Source organism: Brienomyrus brachyistius, chromosome 2 (genome assembly GCF_023856365.1).
Source record: "Brienomyrus brachyistius isolate T26 chromosome 2, BBRACH_0.4, whole genome shotgun sequence".
Lineage (NCBI taxonomy): Eukaryota > Metazoa > Chordata > Actinopteri > Osteoglossiformes > Mormyridae > Brienomyrus > Brienomyrus brachyistius.
Window position 1 is genome coordinate 17,840,150 of NC_064534.1, and position 24,864 is coordinate 17,865,013.

At 42.1% G+C, this 24,864-nt stretch overlaps 1 protein-coding gene across 10 annotated transcripts in view; it reads left to right on the plus strand.

The window, feature by feature from the left end:
* Positions 1–10,307, plus strand: part of LOC125720063 (regulator of G-protein signaling 3-like) — a 77,446-nt gene extending 67,139 nt beyond the window's left edge. For 7 of the 10 annotated variants that reach the window (XM_048995088.1, XM_048995097.1, XM_048995107.1 and 4 more), the window contains 4 exons: positions 4,886–4,987; positions 7,076–7,137; positions 7,976–8,142; positions 8,513–10,307. In XM_048995088.1, coding sequence (XP_048851045.1) covers positions 4,886–4,987; positions 7,076–7,137; positions 7,976–8,142; positions 8,513–8,710 — 529 coding nt within the window. In that variant the 3' untranslated portion in view covers positions 8,711–10,307. The other 3 variants (XM_048995136.1, XM_048995163.1, XM_048995143.1) reach the window with 3 other exon arrangements.
* Positions 10,308–24,864: the final 14,557 nt, after the last annotated feature.

Consider the following 24,864-nt stretch of genomic DNA (forward strand, 5'->3'; position numbering starts at 1 on the left):
GGTGATGGGACAGCAAAATGTGGAAGTCTGTTCAGGCTCAAGTGACATGTTACTGGGAATTTTGACCAGAAATGTTGTTCTGGGGTTATGAAATTCACACACTAACAGCTGTAGTTAAATAGTTATGTTAATTCATTTTTAAATTTGATTTAGATTGTTAGGTAGTATCATGGCATCATTTGTAGCCGTTTGGAAAATGCTCCTATTGTTATTAAACCAGTTGTTTTAGACAAGGGATGTTCATGCAGGTGTCAAGTACTATTTTATTATTTTTATTTATTATGTTGCATTATGCATGTTTTTTGATGTTTTTTATGATCTGTTCCCCTTTCCTGTCGTGTTTCTAACTAATTGTACTTGCAATTATATGAATCACCATTTTTGCAAGCATAGAGAAAAACCGTAAAATGAACATATTTGTAACTGCACATCCTTAGAATAATTTTTGGCAATGTAAAGTAATTAAAAAAAACATTTAATTTTGCAAAGGTGGAAAAAGTACTTGTCCAGTGGAATTCTGTAACAACAACTTGATTTGGTTACTTTGCTGCAATTGGATTTGTGTCAGGTCTCACGATGATATAAAGTGATACAAATCACCACTAATATATATTATATCCACCTGGCTGACAGGTCATGAGAAACAGAGACGCCCACTGAGTTCTGTGTCTTCATGTATAAAATACATTGATTTGCACCGTCCTCATGAATTGCATGGAGAATTCCTATTTGTTGCCACGCATCGTGAAACTATTTCGTTATGCAGAGACGGACACTAGAAAATAATGGTAGATTTCAACCTGTTAAATGTTTGGGATAAAGTGAATTGCAGAAAGACATGGCTGCGCTTGACCGTTTCAGAAGTGGTGTCTACAAAAGCTTGCTTTCCAGTGATGAATGAAGGAACGGTCTCCCTCAATACATTGGCATGGCTATTAAGGCCGAAGGCAAGCCGACACGTATATGCAGTGTAAACAAATCGAGCTGCCGTCAGATAGGAGGAATGAGAGGCTTTGCTCGTCTCTCAGCAGCACAAGCTAAATCAGAGCCTCTTGACAGCTTCCTCCTGCCCATCTGGAAACTAGCTTCTGGGAAGGGCCAGCCATAAGACCTCATTAACACCTCAGTATACACACCAACGTGAAAGGGTGTAAAGCAGCAGGCACAGCCCCTTTCAGCTCCTTTTATTTGGATCTTTGCTTAGATTTATTCAGTTTATGGTTATTTTAATCCTGATTCTACAATGAGCAGTAATCAGTTTTTTGTCTGTCTGATTTATTGCCCTTTAGCAATCATAGTAAGTTACAATGTATGAGAACTCACTTGCTGCACATCGATCAGTTGAGTATAGGGTAGAAAGACAGCACATACATGCCTTTGGAGAGAGCTGGGTTGTGATTGGTGCAACACAAGGTCCACCCTCCAGGCTCCCTGTAGTATGTAAGGCTGAGACAAGGCAGTGCTGGCCCAGAGGAATATGACTGTCTGCCGCCCTCCCTCAGGTTCCACGCTCCCACAACCTGCACCTATGCTCCATATCATGGTTGATTTCTCAGAAAGATACCTGGAAAGGTAGGTCACCATGGAAATGAAGCCCCCCCCCCCTCCCCTTTTTTTTATCCGAGTCCACTTCATTTTGTCGCTTTAAAAGTAGGGGAGGATAAAAACTGACCCAGAATGCAGAATCACACCAGTGGACTGTAAGGTGGCCCAGAGTGTTGGTGCTGGAAGAGGACTCTATAGGTACTACTACAGTGTCTTCTGGGATTTCCAGTTTTGGTCCATAGCACACTTAATTTAAAATGTACGTATGTTGCAGCACTTGTTTTTAAATGGTTTCCAGAGCAACCGGTTTAATTTTCGTGCTTGTTTGATAACTAGATACTGACAGAGTTATGGATGTCTTCATTCTATGTTGCATGTGAATTTTGAGGACTGAATTAAATATGTTACTGTGTTACTCATGTTTTTATATTCCTTTGAGTGTTTGTTGGTCTGTATACTGCTGTGTACACAGGGATGTATGTGGCTTGCATCTGAAAGAGAGAGAGAGATTTAATTGATATAATTATGACTCTAATGAGGCCAGAAATGTGTGGACATAAAGGCAGCAGGTGGGTGGATGCAGATGGATGTTGGGGTCTCTCCAGGCCGGCATCAGTCCTGGGTAATTTTACGTTGACTGATGTGTAATACAGGGCTTCCGCTTGTCCTCTCACGGCTTCCTCCCTTTGAAAGCAGCCTAATTTAGTCTCCCTTGCAGTGCCGAGGATGCTATTAAGGGCTGTAATGAGTGCCAGGCAATGTGGGAATTTCTGGATTCCTGAGATAATTGGGTATAACCCTGCCCCAGGCTGCAGAGGGCACGTCTGATGATATGTCGAAGTGCACTCAAACAAGACCACACCATCCTAATTTGATAATGCCCCATGATCACCTCATTCTTGCGGCATATTAGACATAGGGGCTGCATGACAGGCTTAAAATTTTGCAAAGCCATTACTCCCATTATGAGTAGGATGATGGCTATAGGCTGTTGGGAGTGCTCATGTAAAGCGAGGGTTGGCAGATATCTGCTAGGTCACTGGCAAATTTAGCAGTTGTTAATCTGACACACGCACCACCAGAGATTTTCACCTCATCTGTTCAAAGGGTTGCTCTGTGTTTGAAGATTTAGAAAGTTAGGTACATCGAGGCCATCTGAAAACATGAAGGTCCTACTTATTATAATCAGCAGAGGACATTCAGGACTGAGCCAAAGACTGAATGAAGACACCTTATTTTTGTAGGGTATAATCTGACCTTGTCTGTACATGGCCCCCAGATTTCTGCCAAAATTGCAGTCCATCATGTGGTACTGTAAATGGTACTGGCTAGACGTGAACATACAATGTGTTACAGTGAATATTATTATGTAACTATGTTTAGTGGCTATAGTTTGGCTGTAATAACGATGATAATCATTATTTATTAGCAATACAACCACAATACAAATAACAAGACAAATTATAGTGCTGAAAAATTTGTACACTAGTAAAATGTGTATATTTGTTATTAGTTCTGAGTTGACCACATTTAGGGTTCTTCAAAGAAATGCATCCGATAATCCCTTAGAAGTTCCAGATGTGTCGTGGTTTGTTTTCATTTCTGAAAAGCTCTGCTTGAGTTGCTTACATTACACAAAGTAATCTTGGATAATAGTGTATGCTAAATAAAGGGACAGTAATCACATTAATGTTAGATCATATTAAGGTTTAAGTCCTTGTAGTTCACTTAGGCCTACTGTAGGTGGCAGTGTGGAGTTAAGTTACAGTGCTGCTCTCATGTTTCCATCAATTTATTGGTCTGTTTAGAAATATTGCTTCCTTGTCTGCAAATTAAGACATCTTTTAGACTGCGTAAGACATTGTAACGGAAGTAAACAGAAAATGTATGTCAATTACTAAGGAGCTTTCACCGAAATGTAACCACTTAAATCCCTATCTTTACCCCTTATGCAGTTTTGCTCTATAGATTACTGTTTTTCCTCTACACCTTTTGTTTGCGAGTAAACATTTGTGCTTCATTTATAGTGTGCAGTTAGTAACCCTTTTTCATATCCGGCGGCCATAAGCAGGCCGTCATTTCCGTTGCGGTCAGCATCCGCGTTCCTCCTCGTGTGCTCCCTCCCAGCTGGGGGGCTGGCAGTGTGATCCATCATAGCAGCCCTTTTGGTGAAAGCGACAGAATAACATGAACCAGGCCCTCACTCTGCAGCCGTTCACTCCTAAAGAGTGACATGCAGCGTGTTAAGTGTTAAAAGTAGCGCCCACAATTATACCAGAGTGTGAGGTACTAAAATTAGCACTAGCAGTTATGACCTGGCAGTTTCCCTTCCACATTGTGTCCTCACACCTTGAAAGGCTGCATTTCTTAATCCTCACTTTTTTCTTCTAATTTCTGTTTTTTTTTTGTCTTGTTTTTTGGGGAAAAAAAGCTTCCAAAAATAAGAGAGAATCACTTTAGCTTTGATGCTGTGCTGTTCTGTGTTCACCAAGTGCCTGGAGTCATTAGCATTTAGTATCCCTGCAGTGGAAGCACACGCAGCATCTTTCGTTAATCCAAACATTTATCCATGACCCTGCCTCCATCATGCTTATGATGAACAGTCATATTTGGCCTCAAAGCAGTAGAAGAAAGTTGAAGGAACTAGGGGGAGTGAATATATATATATATATATATATATATATATATATATATATATATATATATATATATACAGATTCTCCAGTGTTTTCTTTTACTTGTGGATAATAATAGCTTCTTGTGGGTTTCCTTAGCTCAGCTGATCCTGGTACACGTATGAGAGCCAGCTGGCTTGCGACGGTGTAAGAATGAGACCAGGTATCTTGAGTGGGTTTGGGGTGAGGGGTTCATTTGAGGTTAACCATTTATATTACAGTGGGGAGCATGAGTTCCTGGGCTGGCGTGTCACAGTTTGGGATGGGAGAAGCTCACTATCCCAGGAGCTTGAACCGGGGCTGGTGCTCATTGTCCTGTAGGGCACCTAGAGAGCAGCGGGATTTCACAGGAGAGACGGCAATAAGGAGTGAGTCTCTTCCCCTCCCAGTGAGCTGCTGCAGTTCCACTCAGAGCTCAGGACTAGGAAGGCTAGAGGGGGAGAGAGAGGGAACTGCTGCTTTGCACGAGTTTGACCAGGATTGACCAGGATAGATCTCGCTAATTGAATACCTGCTGGATACTGAAATGTACACAGTGACAGCCTTGAATTCCTTTACTTTTTCATTCTTCTCCACATCTAAATTTTTATCTTTCCGCTACTTTGTTTTTTGCCCAGCTGTTTGGTTCATGCCTTTTCTCTAACAACTTTTCCTGTTTTGCACAGGGCCAAAGACATGAAGAACCGCCTGGCCTTCCTGAGGAGGAGGAATGAGTCTCCCGGAAGTAACTCAGCCGGAAAGCTGGACAAAGCCATGAAGTCAGTCAAGTAAGTGTGTCTGCACGCCTCCTCGCTGCGTGCCGACCTTGTTGGCTGGCAGGCAGACAAGTGGGCAGGAGGCAGGGCAGGTCAGGCAAGCCATGGTTCGGATCGCGAGGTCAGATGCATTTGGCTGAAACTGCCTCTGTTTGTCTCCACTGCTATTTGCTGGAATATGTTGTTTTTTCCCCCTGCATTTTTTAATGTTGACAGCCCACCTGTAAATGGGTGACGAAGTCTGATGGTTTTAGTTGCGTCTTTTTTGCTAATGGTTGGCGACTGATGCAAGAAGCAGCTCTCGCACTGTGTTGTGGTAAATACCTTTTGAACTGTGCATTTTCTCACTCAAGCATTTTTGGCAGCTTGAGATGTGCCTGTGGAATCTCCTGTTTACAAACAGAGTGTGCAGTCCGTCCAAACAATTTGCAGTTTTTCATAAATGACATGGAAGCCTCCTGTCAGATAGCGGCATCCGACTCAGCCCCGAGGAGCTTGTGCTCCTGGCCGCGTCGCCAATGCCCTGCACAGAAGCACCGGCACATGGTGGCAGAGCGACTTGCCATTCATTTTCCTGTGAAGTCTGGGTCAATATGTCGGTGCCTTCAGAATGTGGCGGCTTTTGCTCTCGGAGCGTTAGACCAAACACGCCTCCGCTGGTGCCGTGATACTTACTTTGCCCAGATAGCTCCTCAAGTCTATAAAGAGGGGTTTGGGTTCTTTGGCTAAACTACTCAACCTCACACTTGTACCTCTTTTTAAATTAAGCACTATTGGTTTGCTCTGTTGTCCTTACATTACATCTGTTAATGTAACATTCTTGTGGCAAGCTAAACATCATTTTATTTGCCAATGTCCAGAAAGACCCGAATGGTGTAGAGACGTGTAATATGCATTTCTCTTTCTGTACATTCTTAGCTCATTTGTAGGGATTATGGTCGCCTATCGGTTTTGGGTATAAAGAAATTTAGGATTCAGAAATGACATCTCATCTCATCTTATAACGACTTACCTCTATTTCAAAGTCCAGCTCTTTCTATATAAAAAAAAATCAGTTAATTATGAGTTATTAATAGCATTGCATTTTATTCTAAAATATTTTAAGATTTTTCGGAAACTGTTTTAATATCACAGATGCTACCTTCCAAATCCCCAGTAGATTTTTTTCCCTGCATCTATTCCATCACAAGCATAGGCGTTTCTTTACTGTGAATTATATCATGTTTTTATATCTAATTTGTGCCAGTATGTCTGATAAGCTGGTTAAAAAGCCACAAGTACTGACTTGTTACTTATTTAAAATTTTTACGTGCAAAGAGAACAGCAAAATCTTGTTTTGTTTGGGATTTGATACCTCCTTTCTGAGGACCTGTTGAGATTTTATTCACTTGTTTCATGGTCACAGCGGTGTCTGGCTTCTGCACGCTGAGTGGATTTCTTTTGTTTCTGGGTATGTTTTTAATGGTTGCGCATGTTTTACTTGTTCAGTAATGTTTGGTTTAGTTGTTCAGCCATTTGAAGTGGCTTTAAGCTTTAATGCACATCCTCTGTTTGCAGCTTTGATTTATGGGAAGGTATTTGCTGCAGAGAAACCTCTATGACTTTTATTCTGTGTATGTATGTTTTTCACATCTAGCCTTATGACAGTATATATTCCACACTATTTTCAGGTGCTTTAACTGCAGTCACAAAGAACAAAGTCATAGGTAGAACAAAGAAAGTTAGAAATCAGAAACAGGTGAAAAAGGTAAAAGTGGGTTGCAATGAGATGCATTATCTCTGTGCAGAGAATCAAGGACAGCGTATTTTAAAACACAGAATATGGGCTGCGGTTTCTCACTGATGGGTGGGTGGTTCTGGGGCACAAAGACACACCTCCTAGGCTCCTCCCACCTTTCAAGCCAAGTATAAGAGGATCGAGTGCAGAGGGAGGTGCTCACACAGAGTGCAGCAGAGAGCCGGTCACACCGACCCAGTCATCCTGGCAGAGGAGTCTGCCGGCTACTCTCGCTTTCATGTACACACACTGCGGATGGGTCACACCATGAGAAACCTGGCTGATATGGGCTTGCTGAAGAACCGGTCCGCTTTCATCTGCAGGCCCACCCCGGAGGAGGCACTGAGGTGGGGGGAGTCCTTGGAGAAGCTGCTGGTCCACAAATGTGAGTTTCATTGTAAATAAAATTATGTTAATATTTGGGGGCGTGAATAAGGTGGCTACGTGTTTGGATGCTTTATGTTTCAAATGGTATTTTTAGGGGATTATACTGCTTTACTTGACTAATCTTTTTTCATACTTTTGGTGGGACATTTGTCATTGTAAATATATTCTGACATGCCAGCAATGCTTAATTATTTTTACATGCATAATCACCAGGACATGCATGCCTACCGCACAGTTCAGCTAATGTATGAATCACAGGCAAGTGAGCGAGGAAATGTCATCCCTGTTAGACTGGCATTAATCCTTCTGATGAATGGAGTCCTCCAAAAGTCTGCAGTGGGGTGGGGGGGTGGTCAGGCGGGTGAATGATTACTGTTCACTGTTTTCACTAAATACAGTTCATTCTTATATGGTTCATGGTTCAGCAATGATCTTTGAGAAACCCTAAAAAGCTATTATATTAATATTAATTATAATATATATCAATCTCATTGGTCAGCATGGGTAACGACTGGGTGAGACCATTTCCTCTTTTTAATACTCCTTTTAACCCATGTTGATTTTGCAAGCATTCTCAATATCACGGGGGGCTTCATCACCAATATGTTGATTTGTGGACTGGCCTTTGTTGATAGGCACAAGAGTTATACCTCACTGTACAATAGTGACGTGTAGAATCAGATATCCGATAAAGCAAGACCTTTCCTTTACTTCGCTGAGTCTTCTTACTGTTACACTATTACAGTGCAGCATCCTGCACACTTTCTCCTTTCTATGGATTAAACAGGCTCACTGGTTTTATCCCCCCCCCCCCCCCATCGTTCCTTCCTCCCCAGATGGCCTGGCTGCCTTTAGAGCCTTTCTGCGAACAGAATTCAGTGAAGAGAATCTGGAATTCTGGCTGGCGTGTGAGGATTACAAGAAGATTAAATCGCAGTCCAAGATGGCGTCCAAAGCAAAAAAAATATTTTCTGAGTTCATCGCTGTACAGTCCTGCAAGGAGGTAAGGGAAGGAAATTCAGCAGGCAAAAAATCTACTAGGACTTAATATTAGATGTATGTTCTATATGCTTGAAGTTGAAGGTGTCATAAGGTATTAAAAAAGAGTGCAGTCTCTGCTGGATTTCATTTGTTTAGTGATGTTCAAACTTTCCACAAAAATACTGGGCAGCCGAGGCTGTGAGATCACACAGTTAGAACATTGAGGCCTGAATTTTCATCCGCAGAATATCACTTCTGTGAGGGTTTTTTTGAGTTTCAGGGTTGGACAGGAAAAATGGAAATAGAATGTGAGAAGTAGAGATCAGTTTCCATTTCACCAGGAGTAACCCACTGCCCCCCCCCGCCCCCCCCCCCCCCCCCCCCCCCCACAGGTTAACCTGGATGCGCAAACAAGAGAGCACACCAAGGACAACCTGCAGAACATCTCCTGCTCGTGTTTTGACCAGGCCCAGAGGAAGATATATGGACTCATGGAGAGAGACTCCTACCCTCGTTTCCTGCGCTCAGAACTTTACTTGGACTTGATCAACCAAAAAAAGGCGAATTCGACGTCAGCCTCTTCGTCGTAAGGTCGCAGAGGGGGAGAACTGTGGAAGGGCTAGGTCGATTTCAGATTTCTTTCTCAATTTGCACGTTTGAAAATGAATGAGCACTGAGGGATGGTGTGTGTACAAGGAGAGGGGCGGACACCCTGAGGGGTCATGACAGGCCCACCTGGATGGGGGTTGCTGGGCAGGCCCACGACAGGGGGACAGCATACCTTTATTGCTACAGTTATTAATGTATTGCTGAAAAAATATCTAATTTTGGTGACCAATGTTTCTCAACCCTATTTTCAGGACACCCCCCCCAACCAGTCCACCTTTTTTTCCTAGTAAAAAGGTGGACTGTCTTTGAGGGAACTGGGAGGGAGCAAAAACGTGGGGTCCCCGAGGACCGGGTTGGGAAACATTGCTTTAGTCCTTATTTGGAAATTCTGCTTCCTCTCTTAAAACATTTATACTACAAATAAGCAATACATTTCCATTAGTCATTTTCTTTATGGCCGTTATAGAAAAAGTAGATGAAACGTGACAGCTGCAGGCTTATTTATGAGTAATAAGGGTGGTTAGGGGGTTTTTCTTTCTTAGAGTTTTAACTACGCCGTTTATGCCCTGCCATCTACCCAGCACCCCCACAGGTTTTTGTCTCAGCTCCTGGGTTACTTCTCCCTTTTTTAATTCATCAGCAGAATGATGGAGAGTCGAGGGGGGGCATGAGGGTGAAAAAAAAGATTAATGGACAGAGCAGACAGGTGAAGCTTCCTTTGCTGTCCTGCTTTTCACACGCTGATGATCTTAGAAGGACCTGCAGCCAGTCTTCAAAGACCATACATGGCTGAGATAACCTGTGGAGCCATTAAACAACTTCTCATAGAGCCAGTCTGGACAGAGCAGTTCCCTCAGGGCGTCAAGACACTTGATCGTGAAGCTTCCAGGTGTGGTTTCTGATGTTTCCTAGTATTGCTGATCATAACCTGCTTTTACTCTGCAGACACAGTGGTACACTGTAAAGGGTTTACCTTCCTTGTTTCTGGACAAAGGTTTTATTTATTCTGACAATATTGCTGGAAGCTTCAGTTAGGCGACTATAATGGATTCTCTTCCCACCCATGACTACAAGCCAGGCTGAATACATCCTCATTTAATGTGCAATATTTTTGTTCTTTCAGATCATTTTTTTTAACTAGACAATAAATGGAACTCTGTATTAATTTTATTTGAAAGAGTTTATGTTCAAGTTATTATGTTCAAAGAATGATTAACAATGTAAATATCATGAGCATTTACAAAAAACAAAGATAGAGTTTTAAGTGTTTTCTCCTAGCAGCAGGCAGCTAGGGCTCGAAGATGTAAATATAATTCTTAAGAAAAACTTCCAAAAGGAAAAAAACACGTGACATGACAAACATGGTTGTATCTATGTATATATGAGACTTAAACTATAAAATGATACGCATTACAAAGCAGGAGGAGATCGATGAAATCTGTACCTTCTCAGTCACACACTGCTTGTAAGGAGTTTTAGTAAATATATCTGATCATTTTCACTGTTTACAGCTGAAAGCATCTCCCAAGATAGCAACACATTGTGTCACTGCAAACAATGAATAAAATAACAAAACCATCCTGTGCTTTCCTGTTTTTCTTTTTTTTCCCTTCCTTTTTCACATTTCTACAGTGTAGAACCAAACTTTAATTAAATACGAGTAATTTCTGGACTGCTGGCACATGCATTTAATGAGGGTTTATCTTATTTTGTTTTTTTCTGTAGGTTTCATAAAAGCCTTAGTGTTTATGTAATGTGGCACGGTGTTTATGGAGGGCATGTATAGGACACAGAAATGGGGACCAGTGACTGTCTAGGTAAGTGTTCAGCAATTGTGCAGTTTTATTATACTATATACTGTGCTTTGTAAATAATAGGAAATTGCAGCATGTGAATACAAGAAATTTCTTTTGTTTTCTGCAAAGAAGACTACGGCGTTATGTCTGCATTCCCTCTTGAATTTGAATCCTGCTCATCAGTTTGCAAGCAGCATTCCCCTGTGTTTCACTCTTCTAACCATTTCTTTCACTTGTGCTAACAATAATCTGATATTCCTGCCAGGGAATGTTGCTGTGTGAGCAACATTTGCAGTGCAGTGGCAGTTAATGTTCTCTATAATGTTTCCTTGCTTTACCACTGTTTGCAACTTTGTAATTTTAGCAGAAAAAAAAGATTGACAGAATGTTGCCTATGTACACCAAGCATGATTGGAGTTCGACATGTTATTTCATGCTAGACTGCAAAAATAAATATTGTAAATGAATTTTTAATGAAACTAAAGGTCTCGGTAAAATTTGTCATTGTCCTAAAAATTTGCATGTACAGCCTTCCATAATACATGATAACATAGCTTATAATTTTACCATATACTCATTTTTACCAAAGGCTGTTTGTTTTGGAACCTTATGAAACATTAAGGTTCCCTTTTCTCTTTTCTCAAACTTTGTTGCAACCTTCTCAATTATACTATAAAATTCAGACATTTTAAATAATTTCTGTATGACTATATTATTTCCAAAAGGCTTGTACCAGATTGCTTCATAAGAGCAATGTTCCTATTGCAAGTTTTCCCTTTGTTATTAAATCTTTAAGCTATTCATTTCTTTCACATGAAACCTTGGCTTTTCTATTCTAATTTCAAGGTTGTTACTCTGGAAGAGAGTACACAAATCTGTGGTTTTTTTAGAGCTGGAGTCAGGAAGATTTTAAGGTCATTTAATTATGTCCACATAGAATTCCTCCTTTTTATTTTCCATGAACAGTACTTCTACGGCTCCATGCTCCTAAAGGTGTTGAGCTATACAGTATAGATACATGGTGCCAGTCAAAAGTTTGGACACGCCAAGCCACCTACAAAGGAGAGCAATAGTGTCACATCACAGGACTTGGCCACCTGACCTAAACAGTTGAAATGGGTTTCTGGAGGAGTTTCAGGAGAAAGCAAACAAAAAGTGGCCAATATGTTTTCAGCATATATGTCGGATCTCCTTCAGGACAGCTGGAAAAGCATCCCAGGAGGTCACTGGCTCAGGCCTGGCTCAGTGGTGGGATCAGTCTGCCAACCACAGGGTATGAACCCACGACCTTCTGAATCCCGACTCACAGAGCTGCCCCCACCCACAAATTAATTTTGATGTCTGTATAACTATTCAAAAAAACATACACAATAGTACATGTAAACTTCTCTATGGGTTGCTGTGTCCAAACTTTTGACTGATACTGTAGTTGTGTAGAGCTACTGGCAGGGAAAGGGGACTTTCTACACAGATCCCCATGTAGCGTATAACCAAAACGGCTGCTGTTTCAGGCAAGTGAGACTTCTTGCAGAGCATTGCTCCTTCAGTGCCAGGTGGTTACCCTTCAGACTTACAAACACAAAAGGGGAAACTTGACTGTGATGGGCTAAACAGCCCTGCTTAATTCTGGCTGAGGTTTACGTGTTCCTCTTTCCCATGCTTTTTAAGGACTTTTCCAGGCAATGGGAGCTGATGTAAGAGTCTTACGTTAAAAAAAAAAGAGACTCTCTGACGTTCACATCTGTTTTCAACGTGCATCTTCCGGGTCTGGTGAGTTTCTAAATTGCAAGAGCATGACTGAAGCTGCTACCCAGTTTTGAGGTGTACTTAGTCACAGGCTTCTGCTCTGAAATTGACGATTCTGTGCCACAGTAAAGAAAAGAGCACTGTAGGTGAGACACACTTCCTTTTCTAGGTTACAAGTCTAGTGAGCTGTCTAAAGAACATGGGGAACAAAAGTTCAGAAAAGTCTTGTTTTTTTTGTCTTGTGTAGAGTATATAAAGATGACTTAAATCATTGTTGTGTTGCATAAGGGCAGATCCAAACAAACAATATTTATTAGCAGGTTATTTAGTGGAATCTGTAGTCACAGTAGCATGCTGTCGTATTTTCTATTGACTCTGTGTCCTAAGGGCAGAGAATCTGTTAAGGTTCAAAATGCAATTAAACAGGAAACCAAACAAAAGTAGACCTTTTTTTTCTTTTTCCATACTTGCCAGATTGTTGATAACTTCTCCAGTTTTGATACAAATTTCTGTAGCCTGTAATAGTTTCCCAGCTTTCTCCAATTAAATCCACAGGATTCCAAAATGCACACTGCCAAAAGGAATAAAAGAATTCTCCCCAGCTTCTAGATTTCTTGGTCTTGCGGTGTTTTGAGAAGGGGATTCTTACTGCCAATAGGAACCATTCCCTTGAGGCTCTCAAAATAATATGAAACAAAATATGTTACTAAGATTCAATTTTGGTCTTAAACAAAGGAAACAATCCTAAAGGAACAAAAACGACAAATAGGCTGGTCAGATAAAGCTAACATAACCTATATTAAGGGTGATGCAATTCAGATTTGGATACTACATGCAAACAAATGCAGCATTCCCTTAAAATCCAAAAAAATCTATAACATTGGCAACTTCCATATAGGAGGAATTCACTGTACTTCTATTGTGTCCTAAAAACGAGGATGTATGGTTTTCCATAATACATGATAACATAGCGGGGTGGCATGGTGGTGCAGTGGTTAGCACTGTTGCCTCACACCTTTGGGACCTGGGTTCGAGTCTCCGCCTGGAGTTTGCATGTTCTCTCCATGTCATCGTGGGCTTTCCTCCGGGTTCTCCAGTTTCCCCCCACAGTCCAAAAACATGCTGAGGCTAATTGGAGTTGCTAAATTGCCCGTAGGAGTGCATGTGCCCTGCGATGGGCTGGCCCCCCCATCCTGGGTTGTTCCCTGCCTCGTGCCCATTGCTTCTGGGATAGGCTCCGGACCCCCCACGACCCAGTAGGACAAGCAGTTTGGAAAATGGATGGATGGATGATAACATAGCTTCTAATTTTACTATATACACATTTTGACCAATGGCTGTTTGGTTGAGAACCTTGTGAAACATTAACGTTCCCTGATATTTCTTTTCTTAAGCTTTTTGTTGTAACCTCCTCAATTACCCTATAAAGTGCTGATGTTTGAAAGGATTTCTGTACGACCTGCTTATTTCTAGAAGGCTTGTACATTATTTTGTGCTTCACAGTTTTCTAAGTGTATTTTTGTTGATGCTTACATAATCTTCCAAAGTGAACAAAAATTAAAAGTATTCCACATTCATGCATACATATAGTAGCAGTGACATAACATGGTTTTCATTCTGATAATCACTTTGACTGGAGTGTATACTGTCTGCTGATGAAGGGAAGGTTTCAGCAATGAATCATATGACTGCTGGCCTAAACAAGGTTAGCAAGTTGTATCCTTACACCGTACCCAGAGTGCAGAGATGAAGGCGATGTATGTTCTCACATCCTGCTTTCCTTTGCATCATTTGAGTTACTGTGTCTTGTTGCCACTCAGCTGACTGGGATGGAATGACCTCGTGGCACCTTGCATCTGCGATGGTGTGCAGAGAGTGAATGACAAAGGTGAACAGCCTGGATTCTAAACACCCTTAACACTTTCATGAAGAGGGAGTGACTCCCGCATAAACCCTGCTTATTGACGGATATAAGACAGTGTTAGGCGATATAAAATTAGTTAGGATTTATGGTCAGGAAAATTCATGCCACCCAGCTGCATCAGGAAACACATCAAAATGCTTTTTAATTACAAAGATCACTTTGTGTCAATATTACAGTAACTTATTATACACTCCATTGATTTGAAAAGACTCAAGTGTCAGTTTACTTCATGTAATAATGGTTAGTAGGTAGGTTAATGGTTGGGATTGCTCGCTTTGGCCCAAAGTCAATTTCCAGTTTTAATTTATAATGTTAAAGGTTATGGTTGAAGCTGGAAGCACTGATTCTGGAGTGGTGACCACAAGCGATGTTCATCCTAAGTGGTAATACCTGGAAATTGTCCAACAGAGAATTAAGTGCTCATAGATAAATATGTACTATTGACATGATGAATGTCATTTTCATTATGAATAGCAGAGTTCAAAATCTGCATTGGTATTGGTCTGTGGGAGCAATTGAAGCCTTCATTTGAAATGTACAGGGGACTGTGCTAGATCTGTCTGTATTTAGGACAGTCTGTGTACTTGTATTGAGAGGGTGGGTATGTAAATGGAAAGTGACACTACATTTTACATTATATACTGTATTGAAATATATTTCTTTGATAGAAAATCAAAGTAAAAAAGATACATTATGATTTTTTTTGATAATGAGTAACAGCATAAAATAAAAAAGAGCATTCCACAAAGCATAATTTCTTTTTTAGCCAGATGACTTAGGTCGAATGTAAGGATTATCCAACAGAAATGTCAATTACCTCTCTTCCAACTGGACAGTTTTCACATTTGCCTTAAATTATCCGGCTAACTGGCAAATCCTGCTTTGTGGAACAGCCCCCAAATCTTTTTTGAAATTCTTCCTCCAACCACTAAGGAGAGCAGGTGCTGTGGTATAGGGACTCCAAAGTTTATTGGAAGTATCTCATAGAAAGCTAGCACTTAGCACACAACTCAATAATTTCCCTCATATATTCCAGTAGCTGTGCCACAGGCTTTAGACCGAGGATCGGAGCTGCAGGGAAAGCCTCATTTTACCTGCCTGTGTCATTGATGTTGATTTACCAGTAAATCACAAGTCTCATCTTACAGTTCCCATTTTGCCAACATTTGCCATCTTAGTCTCCTGTCAATCTCATAATCCCTTTTACCTCCCTGAGTATCTTAAATCTTTACCAAGGACAGACTCTTCTCTTTTCACCTGAAATGAGCAATTGATACATTAGGGAGAGAGTATCCTGACCGTAGATTTTGAAGTGCTGCTGCTTAAAATTCACCACTGAACAGGGCATGCTGGAGGATCAGGTCATATAATACCACAAACAACATACCAAATGCCCTTCTAGCTACGGCTGTGCCTTGGGTGCCTGTCCATTAAAATCACATACTTGTCAGGGGCTGGCAACCACACTAAATGATTTTGACTTTGTGCCAAGAATGCAGACACAACTCTCCCTACATTTATACAGGAACTGAATGGCTTTCGGTAGTGGCTGCACTACCCTGCATTCCTTCACTACTTCCCACAGTATGTGCTGTGCACGCAGTCATATGCTGTTTCCGCAAAGCACATGTACCCTATTTTATTACATTCCCACAAACCATCTCGCACTTGTGCGAGGGTGAAGGTGCAATGTTCTCGGGCCAGGCAAGGATGGCTAGATTCCCCTCTCCAGTACCCTGGCCATAAAACGCCCACTATCAAGTATCAGCCCCAGGCGTTTCTCCAGTGGTGGGTCCTTGTAACCCAACATTGGATGGGATGCCTTGGGTCAATGCTCAGCTTTCAGATGATGTAGCTCTATGGATTATGGATGCATACAAACTCTTCCACCACATTAAAGTTATGATCTGTGGAAGGAAAATATTTAGTCACTCAGGAGCTATTCTAGTGGCTCCTTTGTTGGCTTGTGAGTATGGATAGTCCCACGTGTGGCAGGAGATCATTTGCCGCTGTGTGTAAACACCGTGAAATGTTTAGCAACAGAATATTTAAAGGGGTTGGACAATAAAATGGAAAGACCTGGTTTTAGACCACAGTAATTGATTAGTATGGTGTAGAACCTCCTTTTGCAGCCAATGCAGCATCAGTTCATCTTGGGAATGACAGATACAAGTCCTTCACATGGTCAGAGGGATTTTGAGCCATTCCTAATGCAGAACACTGGTCAGGTCTCTATGTGATGCTGGTGGAGGAAAACATTTCCTGACTCGTTCCTTCAAAACACCCCAAAGTGGCTCAATAAAAATCAGATCTGGTGACCATGGCCATGGCTGATGTTCAGCTTCACTTTCATGTTCCTCACACCACTCTGTCACCAGACTTGCGGTGTGTGTTGGTGTATTATCATCCAGATACATGGCACCACCTTCAAGGTCAATTGAGCTCCTGCTCTACTTTGATTAGGGCACAAAGCAGGAACACACCCTGGATGTGACACACATGCACAGTGAACAATTTAGAGATGCTAAATTATCTATCATAATATCTTTGTGCTGCACAAGGAAACTGGAAACCCCAAGACAAACCAGACACAACTCAGAGACACTATATGCTCCACACACAGTGGAGGTAATAATCAAACCCCCAACCCCGGAGGTAGCAGGTGGTAGTGCTCTCTAGTTTTTTATTATTCTCATTGTGTTTTCTGCACAAACATTAATCTCCTTCTTAAGATTATCTTAAGCTTCCAACTTCTTTTGCTATTTGTGTTTGCTATTCCCGTGGCTACGAAGTATGGTTCAAAAACATGGCCAGTTTTTCCTTTTCTTAATCAAATATATTCCCTTCAGTGAACATCAAAGGCTGTTATCTGAGTGTGTCTGGAGATAGAGGATGGAACTGTGACCTTGGTCCAAGATCCACAGACAAGACCCTGTAGTCTCCAAGGTTTATTTATCTGTAATCTGTCACTAAACAAGATACCTGTTTCGTGTTCTGTCTCCTGCTTCATCCAGGGTTATAAACCCCTTTCATTCTTATTCCACATAGAATGTTGCAACATTTCAAATGTGATACTTCACTTGATGATCTTTTTTTTGCCTGTTTTACATGTAATCTCCAATGAATGCCCATGAATGCACAATTATGTTGAGATCATTACTAGAAACACCTGGGTATTTGGAGGGACTATTTTCAGTGTTCACCTGAATGGACAGTGCTTTGCATGTCCTCGACAGAAATGCTAATTCAGTAGTCAGTTCAAATTTGGTTGGAATTAACTGAACAGAGTTTATCTGGGGATTTAATAAACATCTGAAGAAATGCCTCTTCATGAAACCCTTTCTTCATTGTATTGAATATACATACATATATATATTATTCTACATTGTAATATTTTGTATTAATCTGGATGAAATTCCTGACCTCAGGTGACCTCTTGACCAACTAGATGGTGAATCGCTCAGTGTAAATTAACTGAAAGCTTTGAAGAACAATCTATGGAAGTCATTGTGTGAGGTATACACAAGACTAACACACAAGGATACTGCTACATGTAAAATAAATTCCCCACACAGAAGTCAGCAGTAATAATAGCTTAGCATAGCATGCATTCACAATGATGTGCATCTTTGCCCAAATTCCATTTTGATGGCTTACAAGTACATCTGCAACACACATCTGCTTGGCCTCCCCTAGTTGGATGGAAATCCCACTTTTGGAGGAAAAAGTGAATTGAAGAGAACATAAATGTTATACAATTTGGTTCAGTGTTTATCGTCTTCAAGAATGTGGTGAATGATAGTTTTGGAAGGCCTTCTTATTTACACAGGAATCTGCAGTGCCAGCTCATGCTCCTTCCAAGACTCCTCGTGAAGTGTGTTGACTTAACACATTGCAGCAAGGGGTATTTTAGCAATTTCTGATGTTACATAAGCAATGACCGATGTGCTTATTTCTGGGTGTGATTAAGGTCACCTTTAGAGAAAAAAGTGATCAATATTAATAAATAATTCTCTGTAAGGAGTCCATAATCCTTTTCTGTGTTTTTGAGTAGGTGGGTTTCTCTGTGTACAATTAACTGAAATAAAGCATAAAATATTACCTGTACTTACGAAATGGTAGAATTTTAGATAGAAATGCAAAGCCTCCACGTGCATGAAAAAAACGCCAGAATGCTGACTGTCAGCTCTAAATAAGGCAGTGTAATTAATTTACATAGTGTGTTCAGTTTTAAAATAGAAGCCATGCATTTCCTTTCTGGATACTTGACCTTGAATTCTGCATTCTCTTGGTTTAAGTGAAGACCAAGTGGAAATTGTGGTTGCTGTTGGTTTTAAATTCGGAATATGGAGTGTATCTTCAGTGCATACTGACCTCTCATCATACCTGGTTTCGTGACTACAGCGCTATAAAGAGAGAGCAAACTTCTGTCTATGGCTTCTGTGGGTTTCCCAAAAAAGGAGCGGGCTGTCTGTGATAACAGTGTGGCTTCTTTCTACCCCCTACTTCCCTTGCCAATCTAATTGTGCTGGAGGCGCTAAGTGTTTTTAGCATGGGAACCGGCAGTGGTTACCAGAGAAGACAGTGGTGACGGCAGTGAAAGTGGCATGAGGTTAAGGACCCACAGCACAGTACGTGCCAGCGTGTGACGCCGCTGCGGTCCAAAGTGGATGCCTGTTTCTTAAAGCGGAATGCAGGCCACATGTGCCGGGCTGAAAATCCTTCAAAGTCGTGGTCAAGTTCTGCCCTTGAATGAGCTCTCTTGCATTTCTTTTGTTTGGCTTCGCTGTTAGGAATGCATGCATATGAAATTCTATCTCATTTGATCGGATGGGATTTCCCATGATTTAGCTATGGAGCGTAACGGATTTTCCTGGGTGGTCCAGCTGGATGTTCGGTGACTGTCTTGTAATCCTATTATCGTCTGCTTGTGTTGTGCTTGCTAGAAAATGAATGGAGTTCATTGTCATGATGTGAAGTATCTGCTATCAACATGCCTCCATATAGAGGAGGGGATCAATTCAGGATTGGCCATATATTTTAATGGATTGCTTGGGTCTGAGGCACAAGAGTCTAGCCTCTAGTATAAAAGACCCAAGGCAGAGCAAATTACAGGCAGGTCAGTCCACTGTTCTCTTTCCACAGGCTGGAATACATGGAAAACTGTCTCTTTTAGTAGACATTCCATTAGCCATGTAACTTACATAAACATACATGCTGCACATAATTAAATCTATCAAAATTTGGCAAAGTGTCCAAAGGCTGAAAAGCTGGCCTCCTGTAAGTGAGGAAGGCTGAAGCAGGCAATTACTTTATGTTATAAATGGAGGCTCCAGCCACATATATGTAGCACCCCTGGTGCTGCACAGATAAGGATGGAAGCGTCATGGATCTACCTAGGTTGAGAGAGAGGTACGCTGCTACTCAACTCAACGTCGGGGTTGAACAGCTGACCTTTCTATTGCCCTGCATTCATCGGCAGCATGTAACTTTGTACATTGGGAAAATGAAATAAACAGCTCTTTAAAATAATAAACAAAACTACCTTTATCTAGGTAGGTGAGCTGATATCAGTACAGACTCCCTTTCCCTAGTTTGGATGCGTATTGGTTGTATAGCAGTTATGCCCCTCCCTATTTGCATAGAGGTGATCTGCAGTCTGGATGGATGAATGAAACGAGCTGATCCGGTTCCACTGGGATGAAGCCTACGGTTGTCCTCAGTCTCTCTGGGCTAGGCTCACCATCTGAATCTTCCAGCTTTTGGCAGGTGGTTCAAAAACCAGTCTACCCCAGTAATGTAAAACAATAAGGATTCCATTCTTTATTCTAAAATAAGACCTCGTTAATTTCCGTACATCTCACAATCTGTGCCACCAATAGCAAAGGGTGCATTTAAGTTACAATGAAATTAAATACATTACGGTAACATTTAGTGTTACAGCTCAACAAATTAATTATTTGTAAACATGTGCTTCCATTATATTGAGATGAACAGTATACATACCAACACAATTTAGTATTATAACTGAATATATGAATTTCTTTCTTCCTGTTTTTCTTTTATGGTAATATATCCTTCTTAAACATTTTTATACGCTATGTGTCCACAGGAACTTCACGCCTTGTTGTTACCCTATTCTGCAGGGGTTACGCCCTTCCACCATTACTCTGCATGGGTTCCTTCTTGTGTTCCCGATGCCCATCTACATGACACGGAAAGGGGAACGGTCAAAATCAAAAATGGTGTCAAGCGCTAAATCGACCCCTTCTAAGAGACTGTGCAAAGGAGATTAAGTGTTTCTCCAACTCAGGATAGTGGACCCAACCTGGTGGTTGTCGTAATTGCTGAGATTTACAGGCCGAGTCCTCCTGCTCCTTCCTTCCTGACTGCTGAAGATTTTGCCAACTTCTTTGCCGAGAAGATTGACAGAATCTGTCAGACATTCTCTCCCTCATCCACTACACTACACACTAAGGATTTCCCTCCCCCCTCACTGGCCCAGTTTTCTGGTCTTACGGCAGATGAGATCATGAAAGTCATCTCATCTTCCAACCCTACCACCTGCCCACTTGATCCAATCCCTTCTGCATTATTTCAGACAATCGCTCTAGACCTTCTCCCCTTCATCACGACTATCATTAATGGCTCCATAACCTCCGGTCATGTACCAACAGCATTCAAAATAGCCAGGGTCATTCCCATCCTAAAAAAACCCACTCTAAATCCCTCAGACACTTGCAGCTACCGACCAGTATCGCTTCTTTCCTTCCTTTCAAAAATCCTCGAACGTACAGTCTACAACCAGCTTTCTCTCTATCTCTCTCAGAACAGCCTCCAGGATCCTAATCAGTCTGGCTTTAAAGCAGCTCACTCTACAGAGACTGCCCTCTTAGCAGTCACTGAGAAGCTACATGCTGCCAGATCAGCCAAACTGTCATCTGTCCTCATCCTTCTTGACCTATCAGCAGCATTTGACACGGTCAACCACAAAACTCTCCTATCCATCCTTAGGAGTCTTGGCATTGGTGGCCTGGCCTGGCGCTGGCTGGCTTCCTACCTAGAAGGCCGAACATACCAAGTGACATGGAATGGATCCACATCTACTCCACGTTGTCTTTCCACCGGTGTCCCTCAGGGCTCGGTTCTTGGCCCTCTCCTATTCTCCCTCTACACTAAATCTCTTGGCGAAGTTATATCCTCACATGGCTTCTCCTACCACTGCTATGCCGATGACACTCAACTCATCCTCTCCTTCCCTCCCTCAGACACTCATGTCTCCACTAAGATCTCTACATGCTTGGCAGACATCTCATCTTGGATGACCACTCACCAGCTAAAACTCAACACTAGTAAAACTGAGCTGCTTTACATCCCGGCTGACTCATCCCCCCTCCAGGACCTTGCGATCTCTTTCGACAACTCCCTGATCCGTCCTTCGGTTTCTGCTAGAAACCTTGGAGTTACCATAGATGATCGGTTGTCATTTTCCTCACATATCGCCAGTCTTTCTCGCTCTTGTCGGTTTCTCCTCTTTAACATCAGGAGGATACGTCCATTTCTTTCCACTCAGGCTACCCAGATACTCGTCCAGTCCCTCGTCATCTCACGCCTTGACTACTGTAACTCGCTTCTAGCGGGTTTACCACTGAGCGCCATCCGTCCCCTCCAACTGATTCAGAATGCAGCTGCTCGTCTTGTTTTCAACCTTCCCAAGTTCTCCCACACCACTCCTTTGCTGCGCTCCCTCCACTGGCTTCCTGTAGCTGCACGCATCAGATTCAAAACACTGATGCTGGCATACAAAGCCAAAAATTCTCTGGCACCATCCTACCTAAAGGACCTCATCACACCACGCTCTGCACCACGATCTCTCCGATCCTCCAGCACTGCTCGACTGGTCCCTCCTCCCCTCAAGGCACAAGGAAGACACGCATCTCGGCTCTTCTCTGTCCTGGCACCTAATTGGTGGAATGAACTCCCCCTAGATGTCCGAACAGCTGAATCCTTGACTGTCTTCAAGCGACGACTCAAAACATTTCTTTTTCAGAAATACTTGACGTAGAACTTCTATATTCTTTCTCGACTCTTATTCTGGTGTGTTTTAAAAAAATAAATAAATAAATAAATAAAAAATTTCTGCACTACTCAATGGAGTTCTCAGAGATAGTATTCATAGCTTGGGTCCTTATTGAGCTAGCATCGGAAATTCATTGCAGAGTCTCAAAGCACTTATGTAAGTCGCTCTGGCTAAGGGCGTCTGCCAAATCCTGTAAATGTAAATGTAAATGAGTCAGCTGTTTCTGTGATTATGACAATTTTGCTTTCCTTCGTGCTGTTTACCTGCAGGTGAGTGAGTGCATGATCCAGATTGGTGCTTTGCTAGTCTTCAACAACAGCTTCATTATTTGCCGAAGGTACACCTTCGTCGTCAACAGCTGGCATTTCAAAGTTGTATCCCCTCCAGTAGAGGGTTGTTCATGCATAAGCCCTGGTGCAATTCCTCCAACTACTTCGGAGGGAGCCCTGAAAGGTTCCGCAGACAATGCAGAATGGTCGGTAGGAAGTTGGTTCTGAAACTGGGAAGTTAGTGGTATGGCTGGGGTTACGGAGGTTAGCAAGGCCCTTGGAATTTCATACACCTGAATGAACCTTGTCACTGGCATGACAGGCCACTGAGCAGGACAGAATGATAAGTCATCCTCAGGGTCTTTGGAGGGTTCCTCAGGGGGTTTAGGCTGACTACATCTAGTTTTTAGCCATTGAGCCTTCAGCCTATCCAATTCAACATCTTCTGATTCACACAGGTTGCCACAAGAAAGCAAGAGGTCAATCATCAACAGAACCATCACCAATTATGGATTGCACCATATACACAGGTAGGTTTCCCTTCCCTTTCAGGACTTTGTACACATTGGAATCCCACCTAGAAAATGTGTTAGGAGTTTTATATAGTGTCACCAGTGGCTTTTCTTTCTATCAGTTAAGGTCCCTAACATGCCAAGAAGAGTTTGGTTGAACCATTCCACTGGGTTCCCCCTAGGCTTGTATTGACTAGTGCGCATCTTAGTGACAGAGCTCTTTGATGAGTTGCAACTTGAAATCTCAGCCCTGATCACTAAGCAAATGCTCTGGAAACCCATAATGTACTTAATACTGTTCCCAAAGGCACTTTGCAACTGTTGCCGCCTTTTGATCTTTTGTGGGTATGGCAACAGCATATTTGGTAAAGTGGTCAGTTATAATCAAGATATCCTTGGTATTGTGACTATCAGGCTCTAAGGATAAATAATCCATCCATACCACTTCCAGGGGGCTTGTGGTTTGGGTATTCATCACAGGTGCTCATTTTTCAGCTGGTGTCTTTCTCCGGACACAACGGCCACAGGTCTTAATTTTGTTCTCCATGTCTGCAGCCATCTTAAACCAATAGAACCTTAACCTAACCAAGTTGAGAGTTCTCTCCAGACCCATATACCCCATATCGTCATGCAGGGACTTGATAATTGTAGACCTTAGAGACCTGGGAACCACAAACTGGTAGGTGATGTAATTTTTGGCCTGCGGGTTCTGTAAAAAAGACTATTTCTCAACTCCAACCGTTTCTGCTCCTTGAGCAGTACTTTAAGCTCTAAAGAAGAAGTACTAGGGTTAGGGGTTGCCTTGTCTCCAGCCTCCAACCAGCTGACCACCTGCCCAATGTCTGGATCAGTCTCCTGGTGATGTTCCTTCAACCTTATGCATGTCTGGCACCACATTAGCATGAAGAGCAAGGGATTCTATCAGAGTAATACAAGGCAGGTTGTTATTAGCCTCAGTCGAAAGATGATGGTGACATAAAACCTTAATAGTGTCAATGGTTAGGTTGTTTTATTTGGGAGGGTGAAGTGAGATGGTGAGAAGCACACTGCTTCATTTGCTCTCTTTCCTCAAGATGTGGTCATCTTCTAGAGTGTTGTGAGGTCGTCTAAAAAGGCCATCAGCATCAGGTTGCTTCTCCCAGGACGGTACTTGGTGTTGAAGTCGAATGTTGAAAGAACAGCCAACCAGTAGTAACTGACAGCATCAAGCTTAACAGACTTAAATATATAAATCAACAGATTGGTATCCCTTCTCCTTAAGATAACCTTGAAATTTCTCCACTATGGCCCATCTGAAGGCTAGGAACTGCAGCTTGTGGGCAAAAGTCCTCTGCTAGCGAAACCGATGACTCGTGTCTTGCCGTCCTGCTCTTGAAATAGAGCACAGTGCCTAAACCAGAATGGCTGGCATCAGTGTGGAGTTCATACGGGAGCTTTGAATTAGCAAATTCAAGCATGGGTGTGGAAGTGAGTTTGTCTATGATCGTATCAACATCCACCTGGAATGCAGGTGTCCACCAGCTGGCAAAGGCCTCTGTGGTAAGATCGTTCAGGGGTTTGACTATCTTGGGATCTTTTATAAACTGGCGGTAATAAGGGTTCGGGGACTTGACCAGGTATGAAGAGCACTGATCTTTTCAGGATCTGTCTTTACTCCTTCACTAAAGATAATATGCCCTAGATAATCCATTGAGCTCTAGATGAACCAATACTTGGCTGGGGAAAGCTTCAACCCATTCTTCTTCAACTGCTGGAGAACATGCAAATGCCTTCTTTCATGCTCTTCCAGTGTGCTGAGAAACCCAAGC